This window comes from Strix uralensis, chromosome 5, assembly GCF_047716275.1.
Source record: "Strix uralensis isolate ZFMK-TIS-50842 chromosome 5, bStrUra1, whole genome shotgun sequence".
In the NCBI taxonomy this organism is placed as follows: domain Eukaryota; kingdom Metazoa; phylum Chordata; class Aves; order Strigiformes; family Strigidae; genus Strix; species Strix uralensis.
In genome coordinates this window covers 48,103,250-48,115,667 of record NC_133976.1, presented here as the reverse complement: position 1 = coordinate 48,115,667, position 12,418 = coordinate 48,103,250, and the positions used below count along the sequence as shown (strand labels likewise).

The window sequence follows — 12,418 nt, the reverse complement described above, 5'->3', positions numbered from 1 at the left end:
GAGGTGCTTTTAGTGTGTGAAGGCTTTCATGCTGGTTTACTTAAAAATCCAGGGAGGGCAGAGGGGCCACAGCAGTCTGACTTTTTCCCTTCATCTTCCCATTACTTGTCCAACACCTTGTAAAGAAGTACTGAAAAGGCAGATTATTATGTACTGAGAATTGGTGTGGCAACTGCTGCTTGCCCTTCATTAGTGCTGGTGTTTAGCTGAACGACTTGACCTGAAGTGGCTGGAGCCTCCCGGGGAAAGTTTTCATTCCTTTTATTGGGTGTTTTTATGGAGCTCCCCACCGGAGCAAAACCCCTTCTTTCCCATTTGCTGGCTGGTGCCCTGAGGGTGGCGAGGCTGAAAGTTTAGCAAGTTCTGTGCATAACTTCACATCACAGGAGCAAGTGCGTATTTCCCCCCCTCCTTTCTTTTTCCTGCTCCTAAACGCCTCCTTCAAGTTTGCAGCTGGGCAGGACTCCAAAGGTGCAGCAGCAGCAACAAGCCGGAGTTCAAAGTTAGCAGTAAATTGCACAACTTCCAGCTCATCGCTACGCTCAGTGACTATTAACGAGCTGGAAGGCGCTCAGGGGAAAAATAGGGGAGAAGGGAACACCCTCGAATTGTTTGGGGATCGCTGATGTTATGCTTCTGCCGCTGGGATCATGGCTCCCTTTGGAAGGAATTTATTAAAAACCCGGCATAAAAACAGGTAAAGTGCGTGGGTACGTGGAGGAAAACGGAGGGCGATATGGGATGGATTTCTTTTATACTTTTTGTTGTTGTTGTTTGGTTCTGGGGGGAGGATGTGTTGCTCCGGACAGATGCCGCTCCCGGGAGCTGTAACCTGGGGGCTCACCTGCGAGCGGGAGCCGGGCCGGGGGGAGCGGGTCGGCCTGTGCGGAGGGAAGGGGCGCCCCTCCACCACCACCCCCCGCCCCCCCCAGCCCTCTCCCGGACTTGCCGCTCCCCTCTTCGCTGTGGCTCTTTTGACTCCTGGGCAGTATTCTCAGTGAGGGGAAGATACAGCTCTTCCTGACTTCGAACCTCCCCCGTCTAAACCCAGGCGAACATTGGCAGCCCCGCCGCGGTACCGAGGTGAGGGTCGGCCGGGGGGTAGAACAGGCTGGCGGCCCCGGCCTGCGGGTCCTGCCGGCGGCAGCGAGGGCCGACGGCCGGGGGGGTGGACCTGGAGCCCCCCGCCCGCGCTGGGAAAACAACTCCCCGAGTTTCTCCCGGGGGACTGCGGCGGCCGGGCCGGGCCGGGCTCCGGGCCCCTCGCCATCTGCTTTCCCCCCGCTTCCCTGGCAGGGAGAGCCTCAGCCTGCAGCCCCTCAGGATCAACCCCGTGCCTTAAGTCGTCCGCTGGCTGTAAACCTGGGAGGTAGGAGAGCAACGATCTCCCAGCGTAGGTAGGGGGGATGCTTTTTTTTGGTTAGCCTTTAGTCTGAGCTGGACTTGACTGCCTATGGTTTTGTTGCCTGGAGAAATGTTCAGGGTGACAGCTGTGGTCCCTGGGTTGCCTCTTGCGAAGTTCCTTTACGGGGACTTTGCCCCTCACCTTGTGCGTACTCCCACATGCCATGCACACCAACTGTAAAAAGAAGAAAAAGAGTTATGTAATCATTTTAAGTGCTAGGATGGCACTAGACTTTTAAAGAGTAAATGTGCTTGGCGTGGAGTAAATTTGTTTGGACCCCATGGAATTTACCGTGGTCGAACCCGTCTAGCTAAGACTGAACAGAAAGAGATCACTGAAATTTTGGCTCAGCAAGAAACTCAAAAATCACTTGCAATCTCTTCCCTGCTTTGTCTGGTGCTCTCCACTGAAATTCAGTTTGTATTTAAGGGTGCGCAAGGGAAAATCTTTTCCAGGGGGAATATAATTGGACCCTAAAAAGTCTTGTAAAAATGTCCTGATTTTTTTCCAGGTTTGGCTTCTGATTTTCACGTTTGATGGAAGTTATTCGGGTGGGATTGTATTTGTTGGGATTGTGTGAAAATACTATTTTAGCATATTATATGGAATATAAATCAGAAAGACTCTAACAGTCAAGATTTAAAAAATAGGATACTGTTTCAGAATTGTTAATATTGTAGGTTACTGATTAAACTGTATTTTGCTAATGTGTCTGGAAACAGGAAAACTTTGTTGTACTTCTCATGTGGCCATTTTATGTTTAGAAGATCTGGAAAGGTGGATGTGAACTTTTACATGAAATTGCTTTTACATAGAACTGTAAATTTATTACTATTAAAATAGAAGTTTTTTTACCTCCGTCAGTTACCTGAATAACAGTTAAATAGCAAAGCACAGTTCCACTCTGGCCAACAGTGAAACTGTTTCTTTTTTGGAAGTTTAAAATATCTTTATAGTAATTGGATCAATCTCACTGTGTCTGCTGATGTGAGATTTTATTCCTCAGGAAAAGCAAGTCATAATCCAAAGCTTTAAATAGGCAATAAAAATTAAAATGCCAAAAGAACCATTACTGTAAAAATCTAGCATTTTCTTCTCGTCGCACCCTGCCCCTCTCCCCCCCCCCCCCCCCCCCCCATAAATGCTTTTAATGGCAGACAGGTTGCAATAAGGGGCTGAAAGTCTTGAGATTACAGAAATGGGGGGGGGGAGCTTCAAGAACAAAGAAAACTACGTAATTCTTAAGATGTGTTATCTATAAAAATATTTAAATTTCTGTGAATTTAACATTAGCTTTTGGTACTGAATTTTGAGAATTAAACTTTGCTTATGCAGTTAGTAAAAGGGTCTTGTAGTATGGTTGAAGACCTATGTAGTAACTCTTTTTTTCATTATAATTGTATATTTGTGAACTCATTTGAAACCTTGAAAAGGAAGTCAAGTGAGTTTAAAATCCTTGACTGTTTAGAGCAGTTGGGGAGTCAGAACTTGTGGCTCATTACCTTGTCTTAGTTTGCCTACCTGTAAAGGGGGACAACATGCATAAATGTATATATTTAATCTGCTGCTTTGTTTATGTCTAGTGCTTGTCCATCTTTTTGAGAAACTCAGGGTTTGTTTTTTTTTCACAAAGTTTTTAATGGCCGTTTGCTATATATAAATATAACTCCTGAGGGTTATAAGATAAGCAAATGAGGACTAAAATCTATGTTTACAGGAGGAGGACATAAAGCTAAGTCAAGGCAACAAAGGTAGTTGGAAGAAGAGCCAGAAGGAGAATTAAGGCGTTACGCTCATTTGCTGAGATAACAAGATGACACCTCTGTAATTAGTGCTTGTCTTGCAGCATTGCCCAGAGGTCCCAGATCAGGGACCTTTTTCATACTAGACTCTTCACATCCAGATCATAAAATGTCAGTCTCTACCCCTGAGACCTCAGAATTTAAACAAAGAGGTTACTCTTAACTGTATTTGCATGTGTGAGGTATTTGAGCAAGAGGCGGGGGATGTTGGCTGTGATGCCATGAGCCTTTAGAGAAAGAAACAGATTAAACCTCAGGAGGACAAAACCTGTGCTGAACTGCTTCTAGTATTTGAAAGATTTTCAGTTGGTATTACTCTCTTGGGCTGCTGAAATCTTGCTCATACAGAGACACAGCACAAGGCCTAGGTAACCACTAAATCACTGTAAACCCTGATTCGATTTCAGAGGAGCAGCCACTAGGAATGTGACCTCAACATATTTTTCTTGTCCAGAAAGAGAATGAGTGATATCTTGATATATTTTTCAAGAGTTATGAGGAGTTTTTATGTTAGTCTTTGACCTCCTGTGACAACCAGAAATATAGCCCTCAGAGCATGTTTGTGCTTGTCAATGTGTCCCCTGGAGAACAATGCATTCAAAAGGTAACAAAAGCCATGCCCCACCCACCTGCAAATCCAAATGTGTTCAGCAGCGACAGGTTCTACCCTCTAACGTAATAGAGAAAAAAGGACAGTTTCCTGCAGGACTAAGCCTCTGTAACATCAATAAACTCAAAGGGATTTATTTTTCTGCAGATCTCTTGAAGATGCAATTCTTTGGAAGTGTGAGGAACACTCAGCTCACATCACACTTTGGAAGTGTGATGATGTGAGGAAATGCTCAGCCAAAGATGGAATAAAAGAAAGGGCACTGAGTTCTTTGCAGATAAGGTCTAGTATTGATCTTAACACATTTCAGTACACAGAGACAGAAAAGCTCCCTATCCAAATATGAGCAACAAATATACAGCATATATACTTGCAATGTTTATGTACCAGAGTTTCACATTGTATACAATTTCCTGGTTGCTAAGTAGAACAGGAATCTATGCCCCACTGATTTTCTGTAAGATTAGAACTTCTTTGCTCTTGGGTGCTAGATTTGGTCACTTCTGAGTGAATGGGTCTTTAGGTTCATTTAAATACTTCAAACGTTACCCATCATCTCGATATTTGGAGCTATAATTGTCATATCCGCCCAGTGATCCCACACCAAGAAAGCCAACTCTATTGCTATTTCTCTTTCATTGAGGCCACTTCCTTGGGTTTTTCACATAAACCTTACCCAAACTTGTCAAAGCTCTACTGATCCATGCAAATTGTAGCCAGGGAAGTAGCAAACTGAGAGGGAGAGGTACAGATAATCTGTCTTGTTCACGTAGTTGTCGTTGATGCTGTAGGGCTGTCCTGTTAGGCACAAATAGCTTGAGAAATTTTTTTTGCCAGTGTAATTCATGCTGGTCCTGAGTTTACCACAACCATTTGTATCCTCTGTTGACATACAACACAACTGAACCCAAAGTACTGTTTGATGATGAAACACTTGTGTTACAAATCTGTTATTATTTAAATGTATTTATTCCTTTTGATTTTCCTTCCTGTTCTTTTCCACGTTTTACTGTCAATATCTCAGTGCCACAGCAATTAACGTAGTGTTTCTGTACAGGAGGCAAAGATTTACTTTGCCTATTCGTTATGTCTGATCACCTCTGGTTCAGAGGTAGAAAGACAGACATATATATCCATTCATTCGTATGGATATAGAGGGACTTCTTCCCGTCCTGTCAGTCAGAGGCCCCTCAGTGACAGAAACATTCAATTATTCTCTCAGGTTTTATATTACAGTGCAGGTTAATGAATTAGATTAGAGACTTCATGTCTGATACTGACCTAGGATTAGCATGTTTCCTCCCTCCCTCCCTCCCTCCCTCCCTCCAGTAGTTTCTCATCGCACGTAGTTAGCACAGTGATTTGAGTATTACTCTGAATATCTCTACTGCTCTGCGGTTGAGTACACTGCTGTACATTTTAAGCCTTGGTGAAGCAAAACTGAAAATGCTCAGTATTTAGGTTGGGACTGGAAAAGCTCTTGGAGATCAGCTGCTTATCTAAATGAACTGTGTGTGACCCACATTGTAAGTCTCATGGGATCATGTGAGATGTCTAATACTTCTCTTGGATGAGCATACCCGGAGAAAAGTCTATATGAAGCTATAAAGGTGCTTTTTGATTCAAGACTACCAGGCATTTGGTATGTATGTTGGAGGGGGTAGATAAAAGCTTATTTAGAATCAGTGGTGCTGTCTGTGTTAAATTTTTAGGTTGAAAAGATGGTGCTTGTTTGGTAGTGGTGGAACACATTCTTCTCCGTATTTTTACTTTTCCTTGAGTGTGAGATGTATTAGTGAACTATCAAAGTTGTTCCTTTTTGAGCCAGAGTTCATACATTGTAATTTATTTTCTGGTCTGGCTTGTCAGCTTTTCTCAGGGGTCAAAATGGTTGCATACATTTTGTAATAATCTTTGTACATATTTGTTCACTTCACTTTCAGGAAGAGCTTTTAGTCTACCAAAACACTATCCTTATTTCTAAAGAGTTAATTATCTACTATTCCAGGAGGGCGGACAGCAATTTCATTCCAAAGGAGTAAATAAAATGAGTAATAAATGTGTGTAATACTACACCATCTAAGGAAAGAGCATTACTTAGGTTGATACTAATCTGGAACACTAATATAATGTAGAGTCAGACTGAGGAGAGAGCTTTCAGACAAAGAAACACATTTTTAGTAATACAGAGGATGAGTCTTGCTGGTCAGAGGTGATTTCCTACCTTACTGATGAAAAATTAGCATTTTACATGCAGAGAAAAGACTCAGACATGTTGCTAAATATGTAATGATTTCAGTAGAGAGGGAAGATTTCAGAGATGGGGATTTTTTAAAAATTCTAATAACTTTAATAAAAGTGATAATCACAGAGTAGTACCTCTTGATTGACCAATGCTCAGAAAATCTTATTTTTTGTTTTGTTTGTTTTATATGATGAATAATAGCAATTTTAAATTATAGTCTTAAACATTATTGTTTGCAAGCATTATAGCACATATGCTGTACAAGCCTTAATTAGTTTGTCCAACTTCTATGTTTAGTATGTAGCTAAATCCTTGTTAGTGGTGACAGAAAGGATGATGCAAGATAAAGCTTTTGTTTAAGACCACACACTAAGTGAAGCCTAGAACTGAACGTTGGACATGTTGGTACCCAGGGCATTTCTCTTATGTGTTACGATAGTTTCAAGATGGTGACTTTCTGTCATCTTCTGCAGAGTTACCATGCTAACAATTCCCCAATTATCACACAGGACACAGCAGATAAGAGACAAGTGGTTTCAGGATGAACAGAAAGAAAGAGTGGCCAACCCAACAGAATTAGAGGAGAAAACAGATGACTAAATTTATTTGTATAACAAAGGCCAGAGCCATCCTCGACAGAATGTAGGCACTAAACAAATACAGTTCAGTTTAATTTTCGGGTAGGTAAGATACTGTGTTACAGACAAATGTCGTGCAGAATTCTCTGAAAATTTCTATCAGATTAGTTTGCATCTGGTCTTTTGTTTAATCAACTATTCCATGTCTATGTGTCCCATTAGAAAAATTTACTTAGAACTGAGTGCAGTACAGTTTTCATGAAAATTCTGGGGATGGCATTTTACCTTCCAGGACTGAAAATCTACCATGGACCTGCAAAATTCTTGCAATAAAAATGAGAAATATTCATAAATCATTTCTCATGCTTATGTGTTACACATAAATATAAAAGTTAAGAGCTAATTAGTGATTTTGGAAGTTGCTTTTTTTGGGGAACCTTGTCCAAAAGAAAACTTTTTTGAGCACCTTTCTGGAACTTGCCTCAAATAGGCACCAGAAGACCCACTAGTTGCCTTTTCCTGTCTTGACCTATCCAAAAATGTACTTAAGGTGTATGTGTTGCAATAGCAGTAACAATACCAACTTGTTTGTGACCTCAGACAACTGATAAGCATATGTAGTTTTCCTTAGCTGTAATTTAGGTGATAATATTTACATGCCTCAGGAAAATAAGTAGGGCATGACTAGACAGTGTAAAATCTGTGGAAGTGCAGAGTGTGAAAGCCAGTTAGTGGGAGAAGTATGAATAAAATCTGGGAGTTCCTTCTTTCTAATTCTTGTACAGTCCACTAGAGCTGTCTGCCATGCAGAGAAGTAGAATACACTGTGGATTGTTCAGGTTTGATTTCACATGATTCACTGAGGAATTTTCAATAGCCTAAAATTTTTCATAATCTTAAAAATGGCTTGTGAGGAGGGTTGTAATGTCACAGAAAGGGAAATAAATTAAAAAATGCCATGTGTATCTGAACAGATTTTGAGGTAGTTTTGTGAGGTGGACATAAGGAATGAAAGTTAATGTTTGAAACCAAAAATAAGAATGGAAAGTTTTAATTGGTAATGATAATAAAGTTGTCATGTAATTATATTTTTAATACTATTAAACCTAAGTCCTGGTATCATGTGGAGAGCAATAAAAGACACTAAACTTGAAAAAAATTTCCAGTGCAAGTTTGGCAAACCGCTCAAATGCACTTTATTTAAAGATGTGTTTCTCTTTCACCAACTTACTCCTATTTCACTCTCACTCCAGTCTGCCTGAGTACATGTTTGCCTCTGTCAATTTGAACCATTTCATTTGTAGTTTAGATGGTTGCTAGACATACGTTTTTTGAGCATTAGCATTAGAAGAAGCCAGGCTACCAACTTATTTCTTACGTTGTAAACTTGGAGGTGATGTAAACCTCTGTTTTCCTGGGTTGGGGTTGTTCTTTTGTGTTTGTTTTTTTGGTTTTTACTTTCATATTCATCAGGCAGCTGCAGAGTAATGATAGAAGGAAAATATATTTGTACAGTGGGTAGGTATTTGATGTGAATGAAATACGTAAATTTGTCTATTTTAATGGTCAAAACTGTCAATCTGATTAATTTGCTTTCTTTATTTTCAAACCCTATCTGTTCTCATTCATTAATATAAAGAATTCTGAGTTATGAATTTCCTATCATAATGGAAAATATAATCAGCTCTCTTGAAAAGCACAAGGTATTTATTTCATCCTCCTTTTAATAACACAAAACTAACAAGGATTTAAATAAATATGCAAAAGTGTAACATTCTCACATTTGAGGACAAAATCAGGTTTATAAACATGTAATAATCTATTAGATCAAGTTTTGTTTTGGTCAGGCATAAATATGTTTACTTTACTTTAACTAGTAAGGATGCATTACCTCAGTGGAATAATGTAGTTGAGTGAAGACTACTAATTTTTAAGAGAGTCTGCCCTTGGGTCTTGAACCTGTAATTTACTCTGTGTTAATAGATTCCTTCATCCATGTGGAACACCTTACTTACTTTCCCTAACCTCCTCCAAATGGAAAAGGATTATTTCTACAAAGGGTAATTTCCACTGTGAAAGCACTTTTAAACTACAAAATTTTTCAGAGCAACAGTTGGGGCACTGTTTTGATGACATAAAGTATTCCTCATTTGTCATAGGACGTTATCAGATTCTGTTCACTAATCAAAGAGTGGCTTAGTAATATTTATAAATGTGGGATCATATGCTCTTGTTTCTGTTGGCTTCCTAATTGGTAAATTGATGTTCAGAACTGTTGTTTCACTTGGACATTACCTGTTGACAGACTTCCTCTGTACTGATTGCTAAGGCACTAAGTATACTTGTTTAACTTGATTATTGCCTGTATCTCTTGAGGCCACTTTGCTGTTAGTATCCTGTTTTACCGAAAAGCTCTGTACAAATCCATTTTTCTAACAAAAATGTAGGATTAGTATTGACTTTACTGCACTTTCCCAGACTTCTGGTACTTTAAGGTCTAGGTAGATAACTACTCATGTTTGTTTACCCATGAAGGCCACTACAGGTGTCAGACAAAGATCTGAGTTATGTTTGAAACTGCAGTTGTGGATGGTCACAGTATTACTTTTACTGACACTTATACTGTTCATAAGATTCAGGTACACGTTAAAACACAGAAGTTGAGCTTCATCTTACTCAACTTGAGCCATTGAAAATTTAGGTATCTAGTCATCTAGGTACTCTTTGTAGTTAATGGATACATCTAAACACTTCCAGAGGGCAGTTCATTCACCCTTAGACAGGCTTTCAATATGGGATTACTCACCCTTTTGGAGGTGCCTATCTTACCCCACTGATTACAGAGGAAGGTCGGAAAATTATCTTTGACTACACATTTGCATTTTAAATAGCTTAAGGTAGATGACATGAGCTCCACCCCAATCACTTTCAAAGGGAATGTCTTCATGGAGCATGCTCAGACGTTGTGGAGCACCTAATTAACCATCTTTTGTACCATTCATTTTAGAAATTAAAAAGGGACTAGTGAATGGAGAGGTGAATTACAGATGGATAATGTATGATTAAGGGAGAACCATCCTAACAGCATGGATGTCTTCCCTGCCCCTGCCACAAAATTCCTATGTGATGTTGGGCAAGTCAGATAAACCGCAGTTTACAAAAGTGGTTACTCACTGCATGTTCCTTGTTTGAATTCAGTGTCCTGTAATCTGTTTTGCACAAGGGCTAAGCAAAGAGAGTTTATGGACATATCTCTATAGATACCAATTCAGTTAGCCAGAGTAGGAATTTAAATAAGTGGATAGCTTTGGCGTAAATCTTTTTAAGCTTTGGTTTGTAAAAGGGAGTTATCTCCCTGCAAGAATATGTAGAGATAAATTCAGTAATGTGTCAGCTTGTGAAGCAATTGAATATCTGGTGATAAAAAGTGTATAGCAAAAGATTAAATTAAGGAATGTCTTCTACAAAGAGTAGTACCGTACATAGGAGAGAAGATATAAAAGGACACATACTGAACAAATATAAGTAATGAGGGCTAGTTTTATGAAGGAGGCTGCGGTACCTAAACATCATTGTAGTCACCTAAGACAAGCTTTAAGAACTTCTGATGTTCACAAAATTATGATTAAATCCTGAGGTAGTAAAATTCTGACTGGCAGCACTCCCCAGCCACCTATACTCCTGTCATGTCTTACATCGGTCCTGAAAACCCTGCAGTTATGTTCTTCCCTCACACCTTACCAAAATCAAGAAAAAGGCAATCTTTCATCTTTTTCAGCTATGAGGTCCCATCTAATAGCCCTGTTCAGAGCATGTGTAACAACACACAAAGTGCAGTCAGGCACCCTGGTGGCCAGAACACCCCTGTGAGATGCCCACATTGACGTCCTCAACATGTATGTGTCAGGAAAGTCCTGTCAGGTTATTCTAAACTGAAATTCTTTCAGTATTCATGTTGAAGCCGTTCCATTTTGTGATGACTCATATGAGTTACGATAACCTAGAGAAAGACAAGGATTTGTGTTGAAGGCTTCAGTGGGAGAAGAGGATCAGGCTTTTGGTTTGTGTTCTAATTAATATTGTACTTTTTATGCAGTGAATATTTGAATGTAGTCTAACAGTACCTAAGTCCTGCCCTTTTGTTCATGCTTCTGACTGCTTCAGTTCAGTTCCTGCTGAACTTGCTGGTGTCAGCAAATCCCACTGTTACGAGTTGAACTTCTCTGCAGCACTTTTTGTGGAAATTCAGGTATCCAAGAGGGGTTTATGAATGTCCACAGTGGGAAAGACACCTGAAAGTTGTAAGACTCAGTGTCTGGAATGCCTCAGTGCCTTCTGTGGCTCTGGCAAAACCAAGTATTGTCTCTTGTATCCTTTCAAGTGAGGCAGGGGCCCAGTGTAATGGATAGAATGCACCTTGCTATGGATATGCTGAATCAAGTTCATTTTCATTGAACTAAGTAGCATGGAAAACTTTAACACCAATGCTTAAAATTTTTTGAGTACTTGACTGCAACTTAAGCATATTTCTTTCTGCTGAAGTCTTTCTGTGTGGTAGGCATATATTTGGTATATAAATGCATATATGACAGTTTGTGTTGTGTGTGATCATGTAATGCATATGTATAGCACATAAGATATAGTCACATATCCTATTGTAGATCTAACCTGTATCATCTACATCTAATGTACAATACAATGTATTACAACCCCCAATCATTGTATATATAAACAGTATGTGCAGAAATAGCCACTTCCACAGATTGTGTACCTATGCATCTACATAGTACAAAACTGGGTACATACAAGGGTTATTTGAAAGTCAGAAGTGTCAAACAGAATGTGAACATGTCATGGAAGAATGCTAAATATGTTTATTTCTCCAAATATCACAGAGCAATTCACATGGCAGAAGGAAGAATGCCTTCATTCAGGTGTGTGCAGCCACTGTGGTATCCATTCAGCTTATGAAGTGCCTTGTTACAAGTAAACTGCATTTTTGTCCTCCCTGAGCTATGAAGTCATCTGAATTGCTCATATGTTGAAAGGGTCCCCACCTGCAAAGACATTTGGATCTGTGAAATAAAGAAACATCAAATTAATTTGAGTGTTGACTCAGTCTGACTTTCTGTGAACTAAAGACAACAAGTAGTTTGCAGTGTCTTTCTGGTGTCACAGCCCTCTTAGGATAATCACTATCCTGCCATAGATGTGTCTCGTAATACTAGCCCCATTATTTCTTGGGCCTGCCTTGATCTTTGGCCACAGACACCTGACCTTGTTTGGCTTCAGCTGTGCCCACTGCAGGTTTTTGGCCCATACTTGCTCTCACTGTTCACCACAAATCTTTTGCCAGGGGTTTCCATCTTTTCATCTGTGTCAAATTTTTGAATGATTTCTTCCTAAACTGTTCAGTCACATTCAGGTGGGTTATCTTAGATGGTTTAACAAGACCTTTATCTTTATGGTCTAATTTATGACTCATGTTGTTCGGAGGTCAGACAAGCAGCTCAGCTCCAGGGGAATGGTTGTGATGGACAACTGACATGGCTATGAGCCTATTCAGGTGGCCACAGCTGGAAACTCATTATCTCTGTTCTAGAACAGTTTTGGGTCTTAAGTCAAGATCATTCAAATATTTTAGGATTCACATGGCTTTTCATCTGAATCATGGAATGTCTTTCCTCTGCAGTCATCTTCCTTCATCTTCTCATAGCTAAAAATTGTGTGTGTGTGTGCAACTGGGCACCATCCTCTGTAGCTCCCTCTTGCCTATGC

At 40.0% G+C, this 12,418-nt stretch overlaps 1 protein-coding gene across 3 annotated transcripts in view; it reads left to right on the top strand.

The window, feature by feature from the left end:
- Positions 1-352: 352 nt before the first annotated feature.
- RASSF9 (Ras association domain family member 9) overlaps positions 353-12,418 on the top strand; it is a 28,242-nt gene continuing 16,176 nt past the window's right edge. The window contains exon 1 of one of the 3 annotated variants that reach the window (XM_074869402.1): positions 353-697. In XM_074869402.1, coding sequence (XP_074725503.1) covers positions 651-697 — 47 coding nt within the window. In that variant the 5' untranslated portion in view covers positions 353-650. Of the gene's footprint in view, positions 698-1,058; positions 1,084-1,384; positions 1,398-12,418 lie in introns of those variants that run through there. The other 2 variants (XM_074869404.1, XM_074869403.1) reach the window with 2 other exon arrangements.